We start from the raw sequence: 24,661 nt of genomic DNA, 5'->3' as shown, positions 1-24,661 counted from the left end.
TTTTCTAGTTTGACATTTCATGTCATTTGTCGTCATATGAAATTTTGAAAAATATCCTGGATGCTCTGATTATCAGTATCAAAAAAACCAACGACCCCTAACCCCACCAAGCTGGGAACAACCTGAATCAGCTCATCTGGACCATCAGCGCATAAATAAATGATTTCCCTCAGTAATCGTGAAATGAGCATACCTTTATTGTAAATCCAACTTTATTGTAACATGATTATTTATCCCAAATTTAATGATAGCATTTAGTACAGGCACAAGCAGATCCATAAGCATGCAAACAGAATATAGAATAAAAATAGTAGTCAGAAGGGCTCAGCCTCTAAGCACTGTGTGTGTACAATGTTTCTTGGGAATCCTGCCTTGCAGATGTTTCAACATTTCATTAAAATCCCAAAAAAAATGTCAACCTGATTGCAGATATAGAAGACAAATGTTCAGCTGAGGAGGGATTGATAATGTGGGGTCAAATGCTGTCTGTACATTCTGTCAGTCCACTCAATAGCAAAGTTAAAAGAGAGTTGCTTGTAGTGATAACCTTAATTTACCATGACTGCCAACTGGGGGCAGGAAAAAATGTTGGTCTACTATGCATCAGTCAGAAACTTTAACTGAGTTTTAACGAAGTCCCCAATTTTCTTCCCCTTTTCCTCCTCCTTTCTTCCTTTCAACACCTCAGCTTCCCCCCACAGGACAAAGACGTGTATATGAGCTAATTGGTGACTCTAACTTACCAGCAGGCTTAAATTTGAATGGCTGTTTGTCTGCATATTGCTCCTTCTATAGACTGGAAACCTGTCCAGCCTGTTGCAGTGTACCCCACCCTTGTTAAACGTTAGACCCCTGTGTCCCTGACAGGGAAGTAGTCTGGATCATAGATGTTCAGCAGCCCGTGTGCTTTCTACCCTTCTATGTATTTATACGGTTACTTTTGTCAAAGGATTTCCCTGAATCAGTGTTCTAAATGATGAGTTTATCTTTGATTTCAGTGTTCTGCTTAACAGAACTTAAAAGCTAAAATTATCTTAAGCCTCAAAGTCATTTCATCTCTGCCCATCAAAAGTGATGCAAAAATGTGCAAACAGTGAGTTGTGTAAATGAAGTTGTTAGCAGGTGTGGGGGGGGGATCCTGAACATTACAGTCAGATGAAGCATCAAGGCTGAGGCTCAAAATGACAGACGTGTCAGCGAGGAGGAAACAGTGTGACGTCATCACCCCCCAACTTTCAGTCCTCCGGCCTCCGCCATGTTGTCAACATCTGCCAGCAGCCGACAGCCGCTCATTTAACAACCTTTAACTCCTGACTTTAGATGGAAGGGCACACGGTGGGCGGCGGGAAAGCCTTCGGACCAAATGGAGCCGGGAGTTAGTCCACTTCTGTAGAAAAAAAACAACCTTATCAGAGACAATAAGTTACAGTGGAGAAGTAGGCGGCTGCCGCGATGCGTTCAGGGTCTTCCCTTCCTGCTGGTAATTAGTTCTCACCTGGGGAAAAAAAAAAAGCTTAATTGTGGCCTTTTTTAAAGATGTCGCTACACGGTAAGCGTAAGGAAATCTACAAGTACGAGGCACCGTGGACGGTGTACGCCATGAACTGGACCGTACGGCCGGACAAACGGTTCCGTCTGGCGCTCTGCAGCTTTGTGGAGGAATACAACAACAAGGTAAGTCCTGCCGCATGCTGCCTTCACGGACGGCCTCGCTCACCTGAGCCGCCGTTCATGTTTTATTTTACAGTTTCGTTGTTTTTAGGCTCCTCTGGTCCTGGATCACTCCGAAATCCATCGATATGCGCTGCAGTTTAATTAACAGCCTGGCGGATTTCGGTAATCCCTGCAGATATTGTGTGACAAATGAAATGACATGGCTCAGTGGTGAAACATATCACGGCAAATGTCTGTGGCATCATTGTTTTAGAAAAACAAATGTTTTTCTGGTGATTGTAGGAGCACTTGCCCCTCTTTTTGAAAATTAGAAACGTCTAATTTACACATTTTCACTTGAAATCAAATACAGACTTGGAAAAAAATAATTTGACTCATTCTCATCTGAAGTTGCTCAGGCCTGAAGTTATGTCTTTAAATTTTTCTTTGTTTTTACTACACTGTTAAGTGTAAATATAAATGTTTAATTGACGTATTCATTTTCTGTTAATTAATTTATAAATGATGGAAATTGGACACAGGGTGATATTATATTTTATAAAAAATATTGTGCCCTGACTAAATGTTTGGGGGGGGGGGGGGGGGGACTCCCTAACTGGATCATTTTTAGCTGATCTCTGTGTCCCTTGAATCATCATGACCTGTCACACCACTGACTGACTGCACCGTTCCCAGATCAGATAAGTAACACTACACTGGCTCACTCAAGGTGAGTTGTTACTGTGTCTCCTCAGGTGCAGATAGTTGGTCTGGAGGAACAGAGCTCTGAGTTTGTGTGCCGAAATACCTTCGACCATCCCTACCCGACCACAAAGATCATGTGGATTCCTGACACCAAGGGCGCATATCCTGACCTGCTGGCCACCAGTGGAGACTACCTGAGGATTTGGAGGGTAAGAAGACCACTCCTGTTCAACCTGAACCACGGACTCACTCAACTCATTTCGGAGAGACAAAATTAGTCAATACATTAAGCATTATTTGAAAACTGGATAATATAAATGATACAACATCAGAAAACAGGCTGAAAAAAAAGTAGTTCTATGCAATATTCTTACAGTTATAGTCTTTTTTTCACAAGGTACCATAGTATTGAAAATTATTTATCTTTGTATGGAAAGGTCAGTGATACAGAGATCCGTCTAGAGTGCCTGCTCAATAATAACAAGAACTCTGACTTCTGTGCACCGCTCACATCCTTCGATTGGAACGAGGTGGATCCAAACTTGTTAGGTAAAAACTTGGTGAAGTTTTACCTCAAGGTAACTGCATTGAAAAGGTTAATAACTTGGATTCTTTATTGACATGTCTCTCATAGAAAACTAGAGAAATTATGAGCTTTACTGAGAGTAAATTTCTAGTAAATATTTAGTGTGAATGTTTTCCATGTAGGTACCTCCAGTATCGACACCACCTGTACAATCTGGGGGCTGGAGACTGGACAGGTGCTGGGAAAGGTCAACTTAGTGTCGGGTCATGTCAAGACACAGCTGATTGCCCACGACAAAGAGGTAAATGATGGATCAAAATTTCACGTCAAAGGGTTGTTAGAGCCTATATGGCTTGATACCCATGAAATGCTCCTCACTGCTCTGTAGTCCGAGGTGAACTCACTGTCTGTCTGTGTTGCAGGTGTATGACATCTCTTTCAGCCGAGCTGGTGGCGGGAGGGATATGTTTGCCTCGGTGGGAGCTGATGGCTCGGTTCGCATGTTTGATCTCCGGCACCTTGAACACAGCACCATCATCTACGAAGACCCCCAGCACCACCCACTGCTCCGACTCTGCTGGAACAAACAGGACCCCAACTATCTGGCCACTATGGCAATGGACAGCATGGAGGTTAGAGCGGCTCCACCTGTGGGTTCATGATTTAAAACTGCGTCTTCCTGACTGCACGAAAAGTTGGAAATGTGATGTGCCTTTAGGAAAATATACTGTAGATACTTTCATTATGTCCACAAACAAAAGGCAGTGCAAATAGTTACTTTTTCCACTAAGACTTCTAAAATGTTAGGGTAATAAATGAAAAGTATTGAAAAGTTTAATTCGTACGTTTCTATTTGACCCCTTTAGGTCGTGATCTTAGATGTGCGTGTGCCCTGCACTCCGGTGGCCAGACTGAACAACCACAGGGCCTGTGTCAATGGGATAGCCTGGGCACCACACTCCTCCTGCCACATCTGCACAGCTGGTATGCAGCTTCTACCAAAAACACATTGATCACTTGTTTATCTGCAAACTGGATGTTTACGGCTTTGCCTGAAAAATCTCCTTGTGCTCCGGAACAAGAGATTTTGCCTTGCGTTGCTCAGTGTCTGACAGATAAGCGGTATAGACCATGGAAGGATGAGCAATTTTAAATTACTGCAGTAACTGACAATGAGCACAAGAGGGAGCCACATATATGAACTAATCCTGATAGTTCATTCATTCATTCATCTTCTGTTGCGGGGGTGCTGGGACCAATCCCAGCTCGGACTGGACGAGGGCGGAGTACACCCTGGACAGGTCACCAGTCCATCACAGGGCCAACACACAGAGACCAACAACCACTCACACTCAGATCTACACAAAATTTTGTCACCAATTAACCCAAACATGCATATTTTTGGATGGTGGGAGGAAATCCACACAGGCACGGGGAGAACATGCAAACTGTGCACTGAAAGGCCCCAAGCCACCAAACCCTATGCCACCATGCTGCCCATCCTAATAGTGATAGCCAGTAAATGCTACTCTATCTTTGTCAGAGTATTTTTTTTTTCTGGGAATAATTTAGTACATTTATTAAATTACTACAACAAAAACGTACACAATACAATGACTACAGAAGAGGTCATTACATTATTAAATAAGCCTACAGTTAATCATCACAAAACAAAGACTACACTTTTAAGGGTTATTTTAAGGGCATCTCCTAGTTATAGAATAGCTTGAGATGGGTGATTCAGCTCATTACAGAAATTGGTCAATCATGTTTGATGAAGTGACAGTTAATCAGAGGACAGATCAAGGAGAATCCTGAAGTTAATAGCACATATCAGCATGATATTGGCCAAAAAACCTCGACATTGCAGTAGAATTAATTTAGTTGTAATCGTGCTCCTGTTGCTGAATTTTTAAAAAAGTATCATTAACCAGACACAGGTCTCTAACATGGGGCATTTAGTTTACTTCTTTCCTGTGTAAATAAATTAAATTCATTCAAATCGAACTTCCTCCTCTCGTCTCTGTCTAGCGGATGACCACCAGGCTCTAATCTGGGACATCCAGCAGATGCCGCGGGCCATCGAGGACCCCATACTGGCCTACACAGCTGAGGGAGAGATCAATAACGTACAGTGGGCCTCCACCCAGCCCGACTGGATCGCTATCTGTTACAATAACTGCCTAGAAATCCTCAGAGTCTGAGCTGCAGACAAAAAGAAGTGAGGCATGAAACAATTAAAAAATACTCTCAGTGGGATTTACCTGGCCAGAATTTGTTGAGGGAAATTCTTTCCTAAGGACAAATGCTTGAATTGCCTTCATGTTGATACAGCTGTGTAAAGCTCTTATCAGCTGAGTGAGAACTGCAGTACCTTACTACCTGAACTTTGTGATACAATAATACCAAGACGCCCTTCATCAGAAAACCTCAGAACAGAAACTGGGTCTTAATTTACTAAAAGACTGTTAAAACCAGTTGTCGTGTACAGACACAGTTCTCAAACTTTCAGGATGTTGTTTCATCAGCAAATAGATTATTCAGTAAGATGTTTTTCTATGCTTCTGTGTGCATTTTGATACGTAGGTTCACACATCACATTATCCTTTAATATTCGCTTACAGTTTAGCCGTGTTTAAAAGTGGAATGAATGCGGATAGTGCGGATTCAAGTGTCTTCATGTATTCAGTTGCTTTTTTATTTATTTATTTATTTTATTCAACTGAATATAATTTGTGACATGAAAAAGACCTTAGTTGTGAGACATTATATCTGCAACAGTATTACTGGTATTAACTGATTGTGAAACATATTTCTTTTATTTCATTTTATACAGAAATAAACTATCGTTATACAGAAGATTTATATTTAGACAATTATTTAACACATTGATAAGAAGCTATCGTACAGATTAACTGTTAAAAATGATAGGTTGAGACAATGTATTCTTCCAGTTTCTGTAAAACTACCCAAACCTTTTCTTCCTTGAGATCTGTGTAGTTTAAAGACAGTAGCTGGTAAAACTGACACTGAATCCAAAATGCTGTCAGTCCTTTTGTGGTTGTCAGACCAGGATTAGACGGGGAACTGGAGCCTTGGGGATGGATAGGAGTCATATTTGCTGCAGCGGATTTAGTTTGTGGCTGTGATGTGCAGTTGTTGGCTGAACATGAACTCTTGAACAACCTGTTCACTGGAGCTAGATTAATACGGCTGAGTGAGGTCCAGCCAATGGACACAATTTGTATGTTGGCAAGTAATAAACCAGGTGTTGTTGTACAGAGATATGTTTGTGGTTTAAAGAACAGCGCACTATGGACCCTGCACCCTGACAATAAAAAAACAACCTAAACAAAAAGGAGGATAGCAGTTTCCCTGCCTTTATGCTAACAGACCAGAGGCTTTAGCTCCATATTGATGGAAAACTCTGGACAAACAAAGGCTGTTAAGTGTATAACCCAAAATGTGGCTTTATTGCTTTAGTCTGACATAAATCTGAAGTCACGCTTAAATATCTGTACTGATCAACAAGGGCCATAAAAACAGTGAAAAGGACCAGTAATAGGGCAGAGTTGGTGCTCAAGCTGGAGCTAGAAGATGTGAAATATGATTATGAGATGTAAAGAGAACCTCCAGTCACTCTATTGTCTGTATTGTAAGTTAGCTGTTGTCCTCCAGAAAGTTTGATAACTATTGAAATCATCACTGAGTGAGTGTAACCCAGAGTGAAGACTGTAAGGCAGAAATCTTTGCAGGCCGCTATAGTCTGGTTGAGACATTGCTTGGTGTCCGATGTGTACTGATAGCTGATTTTTGGATTAGTCCCATGACTCCTTTGACAAATTAGTGAGTTGTGGCAAATCTGTAGTTCAACAGCACTGGTTGTCAGCTGAAGGTCTTCAGATGACAGGCAGCACAGGGTCTGACAGGTGCTTCTGGATCTTGGCCAATCCTGAGGTGATGTCCAGGTCACCCGGCAGAGCAGGGGAGCTGAGGCTGCTGCACAGCCGGGAGGACTTGACTGACGGCTGGGGGGTTAACCCTGTATTTGTCTCAGTTTCAGGGGTGACAGTCATGAACATGGTGTCGTCCGATGCCACGGTCACATGAATACCGCTGGACAATGATTCCTGAGACTTCTTGGTGAATCTATGGTCAGCCTGGGTTGAGTTCTAGATGAAAGAAATCATGTTTTCATGAGTTTTATTTCGAAAGTGAAAGGTGAGATCTCTTTGGCTCTCTTTCTTTAGTGAAGGAGAATAACTCTACATTATCTGTCCATACCTGTGTGTGTCCCCTGCTGTCCACTTGTATGGGAGAAATGGGGTACATGCTGTGCAGCACTGGTGTCCCAGTCCTGTATAGGCCAGGGGAGTCAGCAGGGAGGGTACTGGATGATACCATGCTGTAAGCTGGAGGAACAGGAGCCATCTGCCTTTGGAGAAGCTGCAGAATAACGTTGATGTCGGCTGTCATGCGAGTTTCTAGTCTGAGGAGTTTTTACATAGAGAACTAATCAACCGACATGATTTATTCAGGACACTGGCTAGGAAGTTTGATGAAAATGCTCTTTTAATTAATCTTGTGCACTGGAAACATCACCTGTTGAGCTGGGAATGTAAAACCTCCAGTCGGGACTCTAGCTCGCTGGGCCTTTCTTCTGTGAAGGGTGGTGGGTGGTATGAGTTACAGACAGAAGATGATCGCCATGTTCGACTGGAAAACTCTTGAGACTGTCGATCTGGCCTGTACTGATACATTCCTGGCACAGTCAAAGATGAAGCTGAGGAAAATAAAAAGCCAAGAAAACAATGGGAGGACATTTTTACCCATTAAGTTTCAACTGATTAACGCAATGTAAATGCTCTAAATGTTGAAGGCACAGTATACTGGAATATGAAAAGGGAAGTTTTTGACCATCAGTCACTGTCCTCCTAATGAGAACTTCTCAGAATATCCTTAAAATTCAAGCCTCAGTCCAAAATGGTAGACAAAAAGCAGCAGTTTACTTATGACAAGGAAAATTACCTTGGTGACCTCTGTCCAACACTGCTTCCCTCGCCACTGACGTGCCACTGGGAGGGGGCAGCTGCACTACAGAGGGGGAATAATCCCTCATGGCACCTTCAGGAGGAAAAAGCTCTGCTTTAGCAACGTGAGCAAGAGATTTAGCTGAGTCCTCACTGGGCCGAGAGCACGAAGATCCACAACTGCAGCAGTCCTCCCAGTGGGCCTGAGGTGGCGAGTGACGGTGATGGAAGGACCGAAGGGGGTGAGAGTCCTCATGATCAATTCCATCTGTTCACAAAAAAGAATTTCAGATGACTGTGCATCTCTTAATCCCACTCAGGCTGTCGAGTCTTTCCCAGCATGGAATCAGATTAAAACGCCCCAGACATCTTCATCATTGAGCAGTATTTAACACTATTATTTCTTTGTATCTCACCTGCACTTGTTTATCGAAACATAGAAATAAAAAGCCCCAAACTTCTCACCTGGTCTAATCCTACAGTCCATGGAGTGGATTCTGTGTCTTGGCTTGTGGTGATAGCTACAGTCGTCACCGGAGTCATCAGTAGTTATAATTGGTGGCACTTGATCAGCCTGATAAACGTAGAATGAAAACAAAGATACTCGTTGATAAAAATCCTAGAACGTCTTCCTGTGACACTGAACATTTTAAGAATCACTAACGTACATCTCTCAGGTCAAAGGTTATCTCCAGGTTCCTCCAGAAGTTGTCTGCAAAGCTTGGGTAGATATCCAGGACCTCCAGCAGATCGTCCCTCAGGATGCGATGCAGGTCACAGTAGGTGATGGTGTGGACGTCTGAGTTGGATTTTCCCGGCTCATCATACATGTGGATAACTTCGCCAAAGATGTCATTCTTTTCTGCACAGTGCACAAATTCTTTTTCTACTAATGTGATTTTGGAACATTTCTGAGATGCTACGTTACAGTACTCATTACCTAATATTGCGACTACCACATCATCCTTGATGACCTGAATTGAACCGCGAGAGATGAAGAAGAGAGAGTCCAGGATATCTCCGTAGTGGATTAGTGTATCCCCTGGAGGAGCGTGGACTGTCTTGAACCTCATAGCCAAGGCCCGCAGACAGGCTTGACTTCCTCCACGGAAAGCCTTACAGTTCTGCAGCAGGGATCTGTTCAAATGCAAACAGATATCAGCCTGCAAAGACTGTGGAAACCCCTTCAACACCTGAATATGGAATGACAAGACCATCACAATGTCAGTGTTACATGGAAAACATGGCGAGGTAACACCCTAATAGTTTCAGAGGTGAGTATTGTCACTGCTGTACTTACCGCGTTCATGTCAATGCCATTTGTGTATGACCAGGCGTGTTGAAAGTACTCCTCCAGCCGTTGGCGCAGACCACCTGGGATTTGGTGGAATCGAATGAACTCTTTGACCCGCAGCATCTGGGTGTGGTAACGGGTTGTGCCCGAGTACAGCCGCTGGATGATGGCAGAAACATTCCCAAAGATGCTGGCGTACATGAGAGCTGGGACAAAAGAAGCAGAAGACAAACAGACAACAACAGGGCTTGAGTTATATTTCAGCTGCAATGCCCACACAGACTGAGAACATTATGTGTATATTAAGGGGCTGCACAAAATGTATCAGGGAGGCTTATGGGGGAGGAGAAGTGCAAGGTTGTTATTTTTTTTCTCTGCATTGAGGAGGTCTGACATTTGCCCACTAACTTTCATACAGTCCCTTATTTCAACTCACAGCCAATGACCATGACGCAGATGGAGAAGATCTTCTCAGAGTTGGTGTTTGGAGAAACGTTCCCGAAGCCCACACTGGTCAGGCTGCTCAAGGTAAAGTACAGAGCAGTGACGTATTTGTCTTTGACTGAGGGACCGGAGGTGGAGTCGCTGTCATTATAGACCTTGCCCAGTTGTTCAGCCAGGTTGTCCAGCCAACCGGTCTCGGTGTACGGCCTCTCCACGAAGCCAATGGCGTACCAAATGCAGGCTAGCCAATGGGCGATGAGTACAAAGGTGCACATGAGTAAGAAGAGGACCGCAGCTCCATATTCAGAGTAGCGGTCCAGTTTTCTTGCCACGCGGACCAATCGTAGTAGGCGAGCTGTTTTCAGCAAGCTTGTCAAGGTTGCCATCTTTGGTTTCCAATAACAATGGGGAAGAAGACATTAGAAAGGAAAATGGCCAATTAATTTATAGAAAGTATTTAAGCACTCCAGACACTTTTGAACAACAACAACAACATGAAAATGACTGAATTCAGTCAAGTAATGTAAAACTTTGGCTTTTCTAAAAGCTTGCAGGGTCCTTACCTCATCAGAGCCTGATCTGAAAATGAGAAGGTCAAAAGGGATTGCTGCAAACAGATCAATAGGGAACCAGCCTTTGATATAGTGCTTGGCTATCCGGCTCGGCTGTGTGACCACCTCGTCGTTCTGGTCCACGTAGGTTGTGCGCAAGTTAATGACTATGTCCACAATAAACAGAACATCCACCATGAGGTCCGCCACATTCAGAGGGTTACACGTGTAGCCACAGCTCCTTTGACGTAGATCTCCATCTTCATCCAAGAGGAAAGCAGCTGAGTAAGGAGTGAAAACAGCTGTGTAGAGGACTAGGAGGAGGATTATCCAGTCCCAAAATGCTTTAAAGGGACTGTAGTGCAACAGGATCCACCATGTTGTCTCTGGGACCTGGAGTTTGTACTCAGGCAGGACATCAGACTCCAGAGAGAGTACCTAAACATGAAGAAAGAAGCAGCACACAATGATTCCCAAATAGGAACATGGACTTCCAATGAACAGCATTGCATGACAAAAGAAAGCAGCAAAGCAAATGCGCTGTGAAACAAAGAACAGCAGTTTTGAATCTCCTAGTCTCTGACCTAAAACTAACCAACAGACCTTTCTACAAGACATGCGGTTTTGACTGAGTTCTTTCTGGAGGCCGTACACTCCGGTTTTGCGACCTTGTAATTTCCGTGAATCCTTGGCCATCCTATTATTGGTGACTCTCAGCAGAGGCAAGACTTGTGACTTTTCATACCCCGATAGAACGATTATTTCCAGACAGCTTGAAACTAAAAAGACTTGGGCAGAGCTAAAGCAGCAGTGATGCTGTAATCAGAGCTGTCGGATCAGAGGGTGCTGGTGGGCTGGAGGGTGGTGATGATGAACTGGGAGTCACAGCCACACAGCTGAGTTCCTGTGCTCTCACCGTCTTTGTTCTCTTTGGTCCACTTCCAAAACACTAGCTGCTGCCCTGATGAACCTCACAGACCTTTCAGACTGATTGAAGAATCTATGAAATGCATACATAGATAGTTACGCAGATATATAGATAGACTCTTAAATGGACATCACTCTTTAACATCCCACAGAGGCAGTGATGCAGAAGGCTGAGCCTCAGGGCTGCAACAGTAACAACAGTGGGCTGGAATTGAACTGTGGCTCGATGTAACTTTGTTTCAACGCCCAGGAGGAAACCACCAACTGATTTTTCCACCAGCAGGCTAATTAACAGCATCATGGCAACTTTTTGGAAAGCTCTTTATTTCTTAGAAATCAGAGCACCAACCTGTCAGGCCTCAAATCCCTCACCCTAATTTTTGACTCCCTGGTTCTCAGTTAAGCCATGTGAACGCTTTTGGACGCACACTGTCAGAGACTGAACCCATGTCAGGTTCTCGGTACCTGCGTGACCTTCTCTGTGACGTTCTGTGAGCGGTCCTTCACCTTGGAGGGGCTGAGCAGCTCCATCCTGGGAGTTTGAGGTGAGCGGCATTCTGGCCCCCTGCCGACTGGTCCCGCACTTTTCATAAGTTCTGAGTCAGACATGGAGCTCTGCTGGCAGACAGATGAAAGGAAAACACTTATACTTAAGCCCAATCAATCCTGATTTTTACAGCATACAGACTTGGTTTAGTGCAATTACACATCAGTGTCAGTGTTAACACCATAATGGATTTCTTCAATTTCTGCCTCAGGATTTTAAATTCAAATGTCTCTATCAATATGAATTCAAAAATGGAAATACTCAGTGAAGTTCAATATGCTGCACCACCCCCTTAGCAAATTCTTCTCTGCTCTGATTTCCCAGAATGCTCATCTAGCAGTGCCCCTCCCAAAAATACTCTTCCCCTCAACTCCTGGATAATGTGAGTACTTGACTCAGACAAGTGTGGCTGCACAGAGAAGGTAGCAGTCCAACAATTCTTCAGCTTTAGTTCAACTAAAAAACAAAACTTACCTATTTTGTAAGCAGATAATCAGATCCTCCTTATCCTTGAGCTCTAGGAAGCCATGATTCAAACATCCATCCTTTTTAACACCTTTTCATTCGTGTTCACTCTCCTCTTACGATTCATATTTAGGCAAAAAAAAAAAAAAAAAACTTTTTTGTGTGTGGATGCAGACGTCAGTGTTGAACCCTTCACTCTGGCAACAGGGAAGAGGACTGGTCTGCAGCTCGCATGTTGCTGCACAGCATTTGCCAACAATGGAAAACAATCAATGCTATGCTATAGCAGAGAGGACCTGACAGGAAAAATCAGTGGCGCGCATTGATAAACAGAATAAATGGGCTCAGAGCCATTAGACTGGACTTCCCCATTAACATCGAATTACCATTTAATTGTTCTTGTATAGAGTTGGGTTTGGTGGTGTAGGATACAGCAGAGGGTGTGACATACACAACGCTGAACTCGTCTGGCTGAAGGCATAGAATCCACTCAATATGTTGCATGCAAACCGTTAATGTGGGTTCTTATTGACTGTCGTGTTGACACTACAGTATGATGAGGGGGTAATGACCTGGGATGATATTGGGTCTAAATGTCCTTCAGCTGCAACCTTCAACCATCCATATTCTGTTTTTGCTTGGTTTTTAAAATCAAATGTAACTTTTGATTTCATGTTTTGCTTCATTCCTCAGTAAAAGTGAAATGTACTTGTAATTAAACATTTTAATTTCTCACTTCTAGGATGTCACGAATATTCCCGTCAGTTCATAGAGAAGAGAGAGAGAGATTCCAATATTTGACATGAGTAACTTTGGGGGACACCATGAAGGGCAGTGGAAAACAGTGACGGTAAAACAATATTTCACACACTTTAATTTCTTTCATAGACAGTATCAAAATTGTTGTCAACATCTTTCTCTGTGAAATATCCCTCATTCAAGTCATTCAGTGTCCATTAAGGGTCCAGAGCTCGTACTCAGCTAGCAGCCTTGATATTGTCCCACACTCGAACTACATCAGGATGGTCATTGACAGTCTCTATGAGTGTTGAAGCAGCATCTAGCTGGTCCTGGTCCAGAGACAAGAGGTTATTGGGAACAAACTCCATCCCAGAAGATATAATCTGCATTCCCATATTCTCCAATGATGCCCGCACCTTAATCGTGTCCATCGTGTCACAAATAAACTGAAAAGAGATCAGATCAAAGTGTTGTCAAGCAATGCTAGGGATCAAACCTCAATTAATTTATAAATAAATAAACTGTAAAGTTAAAAAAAAAAAAAAATCAAAAATCCAAAGTTCTTATTTATCATTGTTTGTTTGGCACAATCAATAATCCAAATCCCAGTATACATATGCAGTCCAAAGGGTTTTGCAGTTTAAAATCTAATTGGTATGAGGGCCACTAGCAAAATTGTGCCAAATATGTTGGAAAGAAACAAGTACTGATAATAATCATATGCTGACAGTGATAGATGACAGATGAACACACATATTGTGTTAAAATTACTGAGAAACTTCTGCAGAGAGAGACATTAAAACAAAGGAGTGCATGTTTTTGGAGACATTTTCAGACAGACATTTTTTTATGAATTATAAACATTTTTAATACCTTTAAATCTGTAGAAGATTCAACCCTTCCAATATATTTGAATTCACATTCAAATTTCAGAGCCCACAAACCTGACTCATTAGCGTCAAATGAACCTAACATGTTCTGTCATCATGCGTCTTGACAGTGCTCCTGAGAAATGATGCCTCTTCATGTCTGACCTGCAGGAGAGGCTGCTCCTCATCATCCTCACTCTCTTCAACATCTTCTGCTCCCACCTCAATGGCCAGCTCCAGAGCTTTCTCTGTCGAGATGGTCCTGCCTGCCATCACCACCACTCCCCTCCTGATGAAGTTGTGGCGGACACCATCGGACAGCATCCCTCTGTGGGCAAGCAAAGAATTACACCCTCAGCACAACACAGTCTAATATTAGCCCATTAAGAAAGATCACAGTTAAATGAATAAATCTTGCATATTTGATTTTTGCACACTTTCAATTGCACTTTAAATACAAAGAAAGAAAACAAAGCAACTGTGTGCTATCATCCTCTGCATCCCTGCAGGGACATTTCGTTGTCAGGTTGGTGGTGTAACTAAAACAGACTGGTGAACTTGAATGTAAACCAGATCACGTCAACACCTAGGATCCGTGATGATGGAGTATTGCAGCCACTGCTGGCTAATATTAGAAGGCGGTCCTGACCCGTTCTTGTTGAGGAGGCGTTTAATTTCCTGGTGGCTGCGGCTGTTGTTGTCTGTGAGGACCTCAATGAGCAGCAGGCATCCACCAGGCCCCCGAGCTTCAAACATGTGTTGGGATGCTGGTTTGGCCTTTTCCTGTAGAGGAGGAGAGAGTTCACATAGATGAGTTCTATGCAGAATTTTCACGTTTTCTCTGAAGAAATTGTGTTCAGACATGGAAATTCAAAGGAAGGTGTGTTTGTGTCAACCTACCGCATTCTTGATTGCAGCCTCTATGGATGCTTTGGGCATGTTTTTGTTCCTGCACTGCTCCAGTATGTGAGCTAAGCTTACATTCAGGTCTGGGTTAGGACCCCCCTCTGCAGACCAAACAACAGCAGCGATCAGCTACAGTCCGCTAAATAAAACCTCAGCGGTGAAAATGAGACGAACTCACCTTTCACAGCTAATTTGATCATCATGCCAAACTTCATGAACATCTTTCCTCTCGCCTCATCCTTGGGTCCTTTAATATGTTTCACCTTTGACCACTTGTTGTGTCCGGCGCATGAGGCCGAGCTGAGCTGCAGCGTCCTGACAGCGGACCGACACACACACGGAGCCGGCGGCAGGACGGCCTTCACCGGGGCCGAGCACCTGCCTGAGGCGGCGGCCAGAGTCCGGGGGAGCAGGGCCCGAGGAGCCCACAGCACCGCCGCCCCCGACATGCCCTTCACACAGACACACAAACGACAAAGCTTCCATTTCACAACCGGTTCATATTACACCACCTCCATAAATGCATTAAAGTGTGTGATTGTCCCCAACCCACAGTTCCTCCACGTCCCGGGGACACGCAGCTGCTCCTGTCCTTGTTGTGCACCCGGCAGTTCCGGCTTCCTGTGACGTCATTAACCAGCCTTTTCACAATAAAGGTTGGGTCACACCTCACGCTGTTGAATGAAAACACGACGACGATGATGTTTATTATTAGGAGTGCAATCATGCTGCAGCACTCGTAATAATTGTAATCATAATCATAATAATTATTACCATTATAATTATTTCTAGTAGCGGTAGTACCACTAATTGTAATATACTTCGATTCTGGGACTGTCTTGAAGGTTAGAAAAAGGATCTTGATCCACGTTTTATTTCTTTTTCTTTTAAGACAAAAAGAAAGAAACAGCAGGGTGGTTCAAATTCACATTCAAAGCCGGTCTCAAAAATAACAGCAACAACAGCAGGAAATATTGTACCTCTTTCCCTTATAATTTCTGTATTTGTTCTAACTGCTAGCTTCTAATTGGCAGATACAGTAGTTATTACGTCTGGTCTGCATTATGATTTATGAAACGTCCAAACGTGGGAACTGGGGCAGAGCTGTTCTCTTCCCGAAGGACCAAAGTTTGTTAAATCTTTCTGCTTCTATTTATGATGATGGAGGGTAGTAATAGGCCTCAGGCCTGACTCCGGGCTCACAGGCTCAGAAGTCAGGAGCATGCTGTATATACTGTAAAATATTTGGGTGTGGGATCAATATGCACAATCATCTATGACTTCAGCTAAAAAGATGATCAAAGGAGACCAGATACAGACAGATAACCTGACCAGAGGAGCACAAAGAGTTAAATGAGATAGCGGCTACAGCCAATCAAATCCAACCCATCTCAAATAGATAACAGTCCAAACAGCTGCAAAAGGAGGAGGTTTCTGCCACAGTGATCCTCTCTCTCCCACATAGAAACCCTCTCACACCACTTACTGACTGGGGCATGATCACTATACTTGATTAGTGATGTCAACGGAGCTTCTGGTAGAAGGCTGGGAAAAGGAAACTTTTTTTTTTTTTAAGATCTTCCCTGATCTAGAGCTTCAGATGAGCCTTAAAGTCAGTTCTTACTGACTGATGAAATGAAAAATAACATCATGAGAGCTGGTGGGGCAGCAGAGAAGAAATATTCCTCCAACAGAACCTGAGGAAGATAAAATAATAGGACAAGGAAAAGTTGTATCCAGCCCTGTGTGGGTCAGCCGTAGATAAGACAATATGTTGTGTACACTGGGAATCGGTGCTGTGGCTCTTTTTCAGTGTGTCATGACAGTGACAGCGCTGGTAAGTGAACTTCAGTAATCCTGACTATTTGTGAATGGATTTCTGATCATTTCATTGATTAAATTGGTTAATATCTTTTCTCGAGCCTTAATAGATTTATTATATTGTTGTTTCATATAATTTTGCCAGTCTCTACTTTTGTTTTGTTTTGTCTAGTGTTTTCTTTTTGCTTGGCTTTTACTTTTAGTTTTTAGCCTCTGCAAATAACTCTATGAAGTGTGAATATCAGTGATACTTTTGCCAAACATAATTTCAAGAGGGTCTTTTCAAAATAGATCTTATTTGATTAAAATAATGATAACATACATTCACAATCTCTTTGTCTGTTGCAAGGAAAAATTGTTTTTATGTTCTAAATTTAAACTATTCACACAGTAACATCATATTTTACACCTTACTTTGACAGTGAGTCAGAAATAACAACCCCCAACTGCAGCATTTTGGGCCAAATATAGAAAATTTCAAGCATCTGTGACTCTCTTTGAGTGGTAGAATTTTGGACATTGATTTATTTCATGCTTCAGGAATGCCAGTGATTCACGAGCAGGCCATAGATAGCTCATGTAAATCTTTTTAAAAGCTGACATGATGTGGAAAACATTTACATTTTTGCTAATTTGCAAAAATATTTGTTTTTATTATGACTTGCTTCCAAATGCAAAGATAAAATATACACCCCCCCCAAAAAAAGAAAAAAAAAAACAAAAACAAATCAGAGGGCTATGAAGCCTCTTCATGCAGAGAGTCACTGTAACATCACAAAGACGTGACAAAAAAGCCAATGAAATCATCACATTTGTACAGTTCTCGGTTATTTTTAGTTGTTTGGTAAAAAGCAACAGCAACAATATTGCAAATATTGCCCCAAAATAATAATGAATTCACTAACAAAATTATAAATGAGTTCTGAGACAATTTGTAAATATGTTCGAATTTTTACATTAAAAAAAAAAACAAAAAACAGGTGTGTGGGGGGGATTAAAAGAGCAGCAAACACACACATAGTTAAAATGAATACTTTCCTCTGAAAATACAGATATTATAGGGATTTTTTTTCTTTTGTTAACAGTATGTGATACTTGACGAGAGCAGTTAAATTCTCCCTGTCATAGATACAAGACTTTCAAATCGTAATCCCAAAATAATGGCAGCAGTGAAACCAAAACATCAGCTATGATCAGAAAATCCACTAGTCACTCAAACCCCTGCTGCCTCAGAGCCTTTTCTCTTCATCTTCCCTGGGTCGATCCTGAGTGTCGACGTCAGGCAGACTTATAACCTCCTGCTCAGTCAACCAGAAAATCACTTCACATGAAGCAGAGGCCTGAGAGAGAAAATTCAATTAGGACACAAATGTGAACCGACGTGTAAGACTAAGTGTTTTGCTAACACTTCCTGTTTGTCAGCAGGAATTCAAAGAATAGAGAATGATTAGTGGAAATTGACCTTCATGTACTGAAGTTAGCTGTATATCAATGTTTTGAGAATGTATTGTTCAGGTGCAGAGGAAGGGCTTTAATCTCATCCATAATCAGTATGTGCATAAACAGCGTTATGGTTAGAGATTTAGATGCACAAACACACAACACACACAACTATTTGAACACCAGCAGGCAACTGACATAACAGCCACTTTTCAACATACAGCAACTGGTTTTAGGTGTTCAGTATGTCAGTCTTGACTTTGGCAGAAAGTGCTCTCCCAAAACAAATCACTGATGGAAATGATCTGTTGAGCTTTCTAAGTACCTCAGTGGAAACACTGCACACCCATCGGCTGCTTATTTTAATGGACTGTGCCAAGAATGTTAGTTATCAGCCGTTTAGCTCGCAAGAAATATGGCAGGAAGAAATACTAAGATCTTAAAAATAAATGAGAGAATGCTATTTTCAATTTCAAAAGCTTTATTATTATTTTTAACCTTTGGCGTTAGGGTTAGTTACTTTATTTTATTTTGATAATGTCAGCGTTAAATATGAACCGTCGATCCCAAAAATAAAAGTGTGTAGTCTGAGGAGATCGGACTGCCATTATCAGATATTTCACCAGCATGACTTCATGGCAACATTGGTTTCCTGCTCACTCCACCATCTCCCTTGGCTGAGGGATCAGGCCCGTCGTAGAAGTCATGACTATCTTTGTAATATCTGTACAAAATTCAATGATTTGATTTCTACGGGCTTCTGACATTTACTTAAAATAAATATGTGAGAGAAGGTGACCACAGGTTTAATCAGTGTATTTCACAAATAGAAGTGCAAAAAATGCACAATATTTCTCTCCAAATTTGACTGGAAGTATAAATAGATCCAAAAAAGTGCAGATATCACATAATTGATCTAAATATCATAACATATTATATATAATATCACTGAAGCAAATTTTTCTGCCATGGGTCCACCTTTCGCGCTGTTTCTTTGCCTTTTTATTATTTCTCTTTCATCGAGCTCTCCAGTTGACTCACTGCTAGTTTTGGTGCTCTGTTGTGAAATGTACCCAGGAACACAAAGTTTTCTTGTGTAGGCTAGCTCTCACCATCGCGACCTATCACCTGAGGACCAGGCCCCCATGTGGCCGAAGGCAGAAAAAGGGTTCTGGCAGGGGATCATCACATACCACACCCTCACACAACTATTTCACAACACCTTAAGGCAGCACATCTGATCCTCAGGAGTGATTGTGGTTGATAGATTGCCTCAGTTGGAAGGAGACTTCAGAGAGGTTTTTATTGGGAAATGTTTAATGTCTGTTGGTGCTTAGTCAAATAGTAAATGACCCAGTCAGATCTTTTGAAAGGATCCCCAGTCTTCCCTCTGAAAAGGATCATACCTCTGATAACCTTTGCTGTTTTAAAACATTGCTGGGTAAATGCTGATTATGATAAGTTTAATTAGATTTCTAATACTTTGTAGGTATTTTAAAGATTTGGATTAATTTTATTTTGCCTGGTTTGTCTGCATGACATAAAATACACTTCAAATGAATGAATGAAAACTAATGACAGCAGCACTGAACAATGATCATATACAAAGCTAAATAGATGGGCTTTAATACTTTAATAGGTCTTTAATACACTATTGTGCATTAAAGGCTAATTGTTGTACATAGTTCTAAATCAGGCCATTTACCTGCCGTGTACCTAAATTATCAAAAAATGTTTCATGCCTCGATACACTCTTGCAGGCTGGTGGAAATGTAAAAAATTCAAAACAAAATTGATTTTCTTAATTTTTCATCCAAACACAACAGCAGTAAAGCATATTTTATATATTTGTCTTAACAACTCATTTTTTTCTACAGATCGACTCTGATGATGTCATCACACGAGAGGAGCAGATCTACGTTCTGATTGGTGCTCATGCCAGATGTGAAAGGGACATTCAGGCACAAATGGCCCTGGTTAAAGGTTTGTGTGCTCCTACTGATCTTTTTATCCAACAAATCAATCAAGTAATATAATATAAGTATATAGCCTCACATAATCTCTGCAGGGAAAAACGCCCATGCAAATTAATAAATATTTTAAGGGGGACTGTTTACTGGTGGTTGGGGCTCCATGAGCTGCTGAATTTACTGACTGGGTTGAGAGGATTTTCCTTCCTATTTGGGAAGTGAGGAGCCTCACTAAGTGAGGTCAGTAAGTTCATGTCAAAATACATATCCAGAAACTGATGATTTATTTAGCATCAGATATGACACGAATCCAATATCCTGCTGACTAGCATCACTGCGATTACACGGTTGAATGTAGGCACAGACAATAGTGGGACATTTTTCACTGAAGATTATGACGTCGAAGCCGACAACAACATTTCAAGATCTGTCGATTTTAATTTCACAAGAGAAAGGCCAAGTCAGAGATAAGTTAGGCAGAGGAGAGGCACAGCGAGCAGCCACAGTAAGATCAGCCAATAGTTTATCTTCTGGCATGCGGCATGTTCTATTTTCAACATTTTCCGAAATATGCTCATTCCCTTTTGCTCAAAATTAAATGGCATGATCGAACAGAACCAAGCTATCTATCTCCAAGCCTTTATACTAAGCTAAGATAAGTGGCTGCTCCCTTGAGGTGCATATTCGTATGAGAATGGTATCCTCTGATCTAAAAGGAAAATGTTTATGAGCCAAATAAATGATTCCTTCAAAACAAAACAAAAAATCTCCAAATGTATTTAGTATCGTGATCAGTGCACATCCAAGTGTTAAGAAGCCAAAAAACATACATCTTGATCATTTTTGATACCAGCAAGTATTTTTTGACGTCTGGGCCTGTTCACCCCTGTCAATGCTGACTGTATGGATGAACCTCCTCTTGATGTAAAATGACTAATAGCCTCCTTTTATTTTTGAAGATGGTGATTGCATCCCAGAGTGGGACGGGATAATCTGCTGGCCCTGGAGCAAAGCGGGTCAGCTGATCTCAGTCATATGTCCAGAGTACATCTATGACTTCAACCACAAAGGTAGGAAAGCTCAGTTTATGGGCTGTCCTCACAAGAGACTCTAACATGAAGCACAAAAATGTGATCATTACTCTGATTGCTTATGATAACTTAAGACATCGGTGAATAGTTCCATCTGTAAAAGGAGGATGACATGTCTTTTAAATCATAGACTTGTGTTGTGTGGCCCAGGGCGAGCCTACCGTCACTGTGATGCGTCAGGAAACTGGGAGCAGGTGTCCAGTATTAACCGCACTTGGGCTAATTACACAGAGTGCACCACTTACTTGACCTCCAACCACAGGAGCCAGGAGGAGGTGTGTCCATGTGCATTTATCCAGACATATGAAAACTGTGACACTGTGCTTTTCCTCACAATAATGAACAGTTGCTGTCCTTTAATCGCTGCACTGACAGTATTACACAATATTAGTCTGAATCCTACTAATGTGCTACACTTCCAGATGTTTTCCAGAAATTGTCTGAATTCACTCATGTTTGCAGCACCGAGGAACCACAGCCTAAGTACATTTTGTTTTATTTCAGAAGGTGTTTGAGAGACTCCATCTCATGTACACTGTCGGCTATTCTATTTCTCTAGCGTCGCTGTTGGTGGCAGTCTCCATCCTCTGCTATTTCAAGTGAGAAACAGACTCAAAAACATAATCCATATTCTGGATCAAAATCTTTAGCTTTCAGTGACCACTATAAAAGAATCAAAAGGAAAAAATTTAAAGAAAAAAAAAAACCCAAAACACTTCAGTATATTTATAACAGAATGAGGGAATAAATTAGCTGCATAAAGTGCTTCTATATGAAAGAGAAATACATATTTGTATAATTACACATTGTTAGTACACTGCTATTGTACTCGTCCACAAAGTGAGAAATGTCCATTCATATTGCATCTACAAAAAGTATCATGCGATCATTTAATTGAAGTAGGATCATAAAAATATATTTAAAAAAAATATGAATACTAACTTCTCTCTCTCCCATTTACACACGCACACACATATATACACACACACATACACACACTCACTTTCAGGCGTCTTCATTGCACACGCAATTATATCCATATTCACCTCTTCACCTCCTTCATATGCCGAGCAGTCAGCATCTTTGTGAAGGACGCTGTACTGTACTCCATATCTGATGACAGCAAGGCTGAGCCTGAGCTCACTGCACAGAAGCCCCATATGGTAAACCGTATGCTTCTCCTGTATTCATTAGCATTCATCCATCGTGTCTGGATTTTTATGGCCTGTTTTCTAGCTTCACTGATCTGCCACTTTGTGTCATCAGGCAGGTTGTAAGGTTGCTGTTACTCTCTTCCTGTATTTCCTGGCGACCAATCACTACTGGATCCTGGTGGAGGGTTTGTACTTACATAGCCTCATCTTCATGGCCTTCCTCTCTGACAAGAACTACTTGTGGGCCCTCACCATCATTGGATGGGGTAAGCAGTGTTGGAGCAGTCTCCTCAGCTGTCCTATATAAAGCTGAAGGTGAATTATCACATATTCTACCATTTTCAGGTGTTCCAGCCGTGTTTGTGTCCATTTGGGTCAGTGCACGAGCATCACTGGCAGACACACAGTGAGTCAAAGTGATGCATTTATGCGTGTTGTATCTGCAGAACATCGGCATCAAACGTGCTCGTATGATCTCTGCTTTTAGATGTTGGGACATCAGTGCTGGAAACCTGAAGTGGATCTATCAAGTTCCCATTCTGGCAGCCATTGTTGTAAGGAAACAGAATTTTTCTATAAAAATATCGTTTTCGGATATTTGGCTCTTATGTTGACATCTCCATCCCTGCAGGTGAACTTCCTTCTCTTCCTCAACATAATCCGAGTACTGGCCTCTAAACTGTGGGAAACCAACACTGGTAAACTGGATCCACGACAGCAATATCGGTAATTGTTCATCCCAAAGAACAATAACACAGAAAGACTCTGGCTACTTCCACTTTTTCCACTTAAGATGAACTACATTTTTTTTTTTTTTTGCCATCATAAGGCCACCATTTTCTGCCTAAAACATGAGATCCCAACACAAATGCTGTTGCTCTATCTGCACAGGAAGCTGCTCAAGTCCACATTGGTCCTCATGCCTTTGTTTGGAGTTCACTACATGGTGTTCATGGCTCTTCCCTACACTGAGGTCACTGGGCTGCTGTGGCAGGTGCAGATGCATTACGAGATGTTCTTCAACTCCTCCCAGGTCAGAATAAACTGATAAATGCTTTAATCCTCCTTTTAAGTTCATTGTTATTTTTGCAGCTTTCAGCTAAATCAACAAATGTGTATTCTCCTGCACACTAATGATAATAGATGCTTCTTTTGAACAATATCTTTGTTTTCTCTTTCTAGGGCTTTTTTGTTGCATTTATCTACTGTTTCTGCAATGGAGAGGTACTGAATCTATCATTTGAATTTGAACAATTCTTTACAAAGGTCAAACATAATTTGCCGTTTGCCTCCTTCCTCTTGCTTTCAGGTGCAGGCGGAGGTAAAGAAGGCATGGTTGAGACGCAGCCTCGCTCTGGACCTCAAGCAGAAAACCAGAATGACCAGCAGTGGCGGTGGAGGCAGCTGCTACTACGGCGGCATGATGTCACACACCACCACACACAGTGTCAGCTTTTCTGCCGTGCATCACAGAGCACTTTCCTTCACTGGAGGTGTGGTGGGATCGGGTGGGGCTGCTGCAGGAAGCTCGGGGGTCCGGCCGCCGCGCCTCCCCTCACTCCACCCACAAAGCAGCCTGCCTGGATATGTGTTGGGTGATACTGAGACCTCAGGAGTGTTTTCCAGGCATGTCAGGAGCAGCAAGGGAAATCATGATTCCAAAGCTAATGGAGCACCTTCAATCCAAACTCCTGGAGAAGAAGATCCAGACAGCTCCTTATCTCTGAAAGACCTGGAAACCATCTTGTGAGCACTGTGATATCAAGCCAGCTTCAAGATAATAAAGTCTGCAGAAAAATGGACGTTTGAACATTTACAACTCTGTTTTACCTGCTGAGGAAGATTGTGACATCAACAACAACAGAAGAGGGATTTCTCAAAATAATATCAAAAGTCCAAAGAGGGATTATTTGTGTCGTAATGAATAATGTGGTCTATGATGTTGTACTATAACCTCAGTCCTCCCAAATTACAGACAGAATTTTCTCATTGATTTCATACTTTTTATTTAATTTATGTCAATGTAAATTAAATGTACATGATATTTTCTGCTTACAAATAATGTGAAAAAAATAAACACTTCATGACTTTTTAGGACGTGATGCTGCAAAGGATTGAGGATAGTCAAAGGACAGACCAGGGTGTTTAACTGGTAAGATCTTTTAAGTTATTTGTTTTCCTCTTCACATTTTTCTTGGGTTGGATTTTCTGGGCTAGATCGGCTGACCGAGTTCAAAACCTGCACCATTACTTTGTGATGGGCTTTATGAGATGATATGAATATTAATCCAGCAGTTATCCTGACAAGCTGTCACAATTTGATTATTTGTAACGTTATTCATGCCTAGATGGGTGAAGACTGCACTTTTTTTTTTTTTTTTTGGTCCACTGTCTAATCAGTCTGTCGGACAGGAGCGTCAGGGCTGATGCACAAACCTTTTTCCAAACACAAACTCCTTTCACTGAGTCCTCAATGCTTTCACAACACTGTCCAGAATTTCACATTCTGTCCTCAGGTCTCAGGCTC

At 41.9% G+C, this 24,661-nt stretch overlaps 4 protein-coding genes across 4 annotated transcripts; 2 read left to right on the top strand and 2 right to left on the bottom strand.

Annotated features, from left to right (window-relative positions):
* The first annotated feature begins 1,252 nt into the window (after positions 1–1,252).
* Positions 1,253–6,222, top strand: LOC115060293 (DDB1- and CUL4-associated factor 7-like). Its single transcript, XM_029528172.1, has 7 exons — positions 1,253–1,674; positions 2,409–2,567; positions 2,796–2,907; positions 3,067–3,185; positions 3,307–3,516; positions 3,751–3,868; positions 4,916–6,222. Exons 1-7 carry the CDS (start codon positions 1,537–1,539, stop codon positions 5,086–5,088), a joined length of 1,029 nt encoding a protein of 342 aa, XP_029384032.1. The 5' UTR covers positions 1,253–1,536; the 3' UTR covers positions 5,089–6,222.
* Positions 6,223–6,783: 561 nt separating this feature from the next.
* On the bottom strand, positions 6,784–11,661 carry kcnh6b (potassium voltage-gated channel, subfamily H (eag-related), member 6b). Its single transcript, XM_029528383.1, has 12 exons — positions 11,596–11,661; positions 11,174–11,182; positions 10,218–10,641; positions 9,645–10,046; positions 9,215–9,414; positions 8,855–9,107; positions 8,583–8,776; positions 8,380–8,488; positions 7,913–8,182; positions 7,487–7,676; positions 7,169–7,373; positions 6,784–7,056 (listed from the first exon to the last, which is right to left on the bottom strand). The coding sequence occupies exons 1-12, from the start codon at positions 11,659–11,661 to the stop codon at positions 6,784–6,786; spliced, it is 2,595 nt and encodes an 864-aa protein (XP_029384243.1).
* A 1,335-nt stretch (positions 11,662–12,996) lies between these two features.
* On the bottom strand, positions 12,997–15,274 carry taco1 (translational activator of mitochondrially encoded cytochrome c oxidase I). Its single transcript, XM_029527964.1, has 6 exons — positions 15,212–15,274; positions 14,837–15,110; positions 14,653–14,759; positions 14,402–14,535; positions 13,918–14,080; positions 12,997–13,329 (listed from the first exon to the last, which is right to left on the bottom strand). The coding sequence occupies exons 2-6, from the start codon at positions 15,105–15,107 to the stop codon at positions 13,120–13,122; spliced, it is 885 nt and encodes a 294-aa protein (XP_029383824.1). The 5' UTR covers positions 15,108–15,110; positions 15,212–15,274; the 3' UTR covers positions 12,997–13,119.
* A 1,155-nt stretch (positions 15,275–16,429) lies between these two features.
* On the top strand, positions 16,430–23,884 carry pth3r (parathyroid hormone 3 receptor). Its single transcript, XM_029527918.1, has 13 exons — positions 16,430–16,495; positions 19,797–19,902; positions 20,849–20,959; positions 21,131–21,255; positions 21,485–21,579; positions 21,990–22,143; positions 22,247–22,400; positions 22,480–22,540; positions 22,622–22,688; positions 22,766–22,860; positions 23,026–23,167; positions 23,317–23,358; positions 23,444–23,884. Exons 1-13 carry the CDS (start codon positions 16,430–16,432, stop codon positions 23,882–23,884), a joined length of 1,659 nt encoding a protein of 552 aa, XP_029383778.1.
* Positions 23,885–24,661: the final 777 nt, after the last annotated feature.

This window comes from Echeneis naucrates, chromosome 19, assembly GCF_900963305.1.
Source record: "Echeneis naucrates chromosome 19, fEcheNa1.1, whole genome shotgun sequence".
In the NCBI taxonomy this organism is placed as follows: Eukaryota; Metazoa; Chordata; class Actinopteri; order Carangiformes; family Echeneidae; genus Echeneis; species Echeneis naucrates.
Note: the sequence above shows the minus strand (reverse complement) of the source record. Positions and strands in the feature narration are given on the sequence as shown.

What these genes read in the sequence shown, in the direction of transcription:
- LOC115060293 (XM_029528172.1), top strand. Translation starts at nt 1,537, where the DNA reads ATGTCGCTACACGGTAAGCGTAAGGAAATCTACAAGTACGAGGCACCG. An exon ending in ACTACCTGAGGATTTGGAGG is followed by an intron (nt 2,568 to 2,795) that starts GTAAGAAGACCA and finishes TTGTATGGAAAG; the next exon opens with GTCAGTGATACAGAGATCCG. An exon ending in TGATTGCCCACGACAAAGAG is followed by an intron (nt 3,186 to 3,306) that starts GTAAATGATGGA and finishes TCTGTGTTGCAG; the next exon opens with GTGTATGACATCTCTTTCAG.
- kcnh6b (XM_029528383.1), bottom strand. Translation starts at nt 11,661, where the DNA reads ATGGAGCTGCTCAGCCCCTCCAAGGTGAAGGACCGCTCACAGAACGTC. An exon ending in TTTCAGATCAGGCTCTGATG is followed by an intron (nt 10,047 to 10,217) that starts AGGTAAGGACCC and finishes ATTGTTATTGGA; the next exon opens with AACCAAAGATGGCAACCTTG. An exon ending in GGACTGTAGGATTAGACCAG is followed by an intron (nt 8,183 to 8,379) that starts GTGAGAAGTTTG and finishes TTTTGTGAACAG; the next exon opens with ATGGAATTGATCATGAGGAC.
- taco1 (XM_029527964.1), bottom strand. Translation starts at nt 15,107, where the DNA reads ATGTCGGGGGCGGCGGTGCTGTGGGCTCCTCGGGCCCTGCTCCCCCGG. An exon ending in AGGCTGCAATCAAGAATGCG is followed by an intron (nt 14,536 to 14,652) that starts GTAGGTTGACAC and finishes CCTCCTCTACAG; the next exon opens with GAAAAGGCCAAACCAGCATC. An exon ending in AGGAGCAGCCTCTCCTGCAG is followed by an intron (nt 13,330 to 13,917) that starts GTCAGACATGAA and finishes ATCTCTTTTCAG; the next exon opens with TTTATTTGTGACACGATGGA.
- pth3r (XM_029527918.1), top strand. Translation starts at nt 16,430, where the DNA reads ATGTTGTGTACACTGGGAATCGGTGCTGTGGCTCTTTTTCAGTGTGTC. An exon ending in TCATGACAGTGACAGCGCTG is followed by an intron (nt 16,496 to 19,796) that starts GTAAGTGAACTT and finishes TTTTTTCTACAG; the next exon opens with ATCGACTCTGATGATGTCAT. An exon ending in GATCCACGACAGCAATATCG is followed by an intron (nt 22,861 to 23,025) that starts GTAATTGTTCAT and finishes CTATCTGCACAG; the next exon opens with GAAGCTGCTCAAGTCCACAT.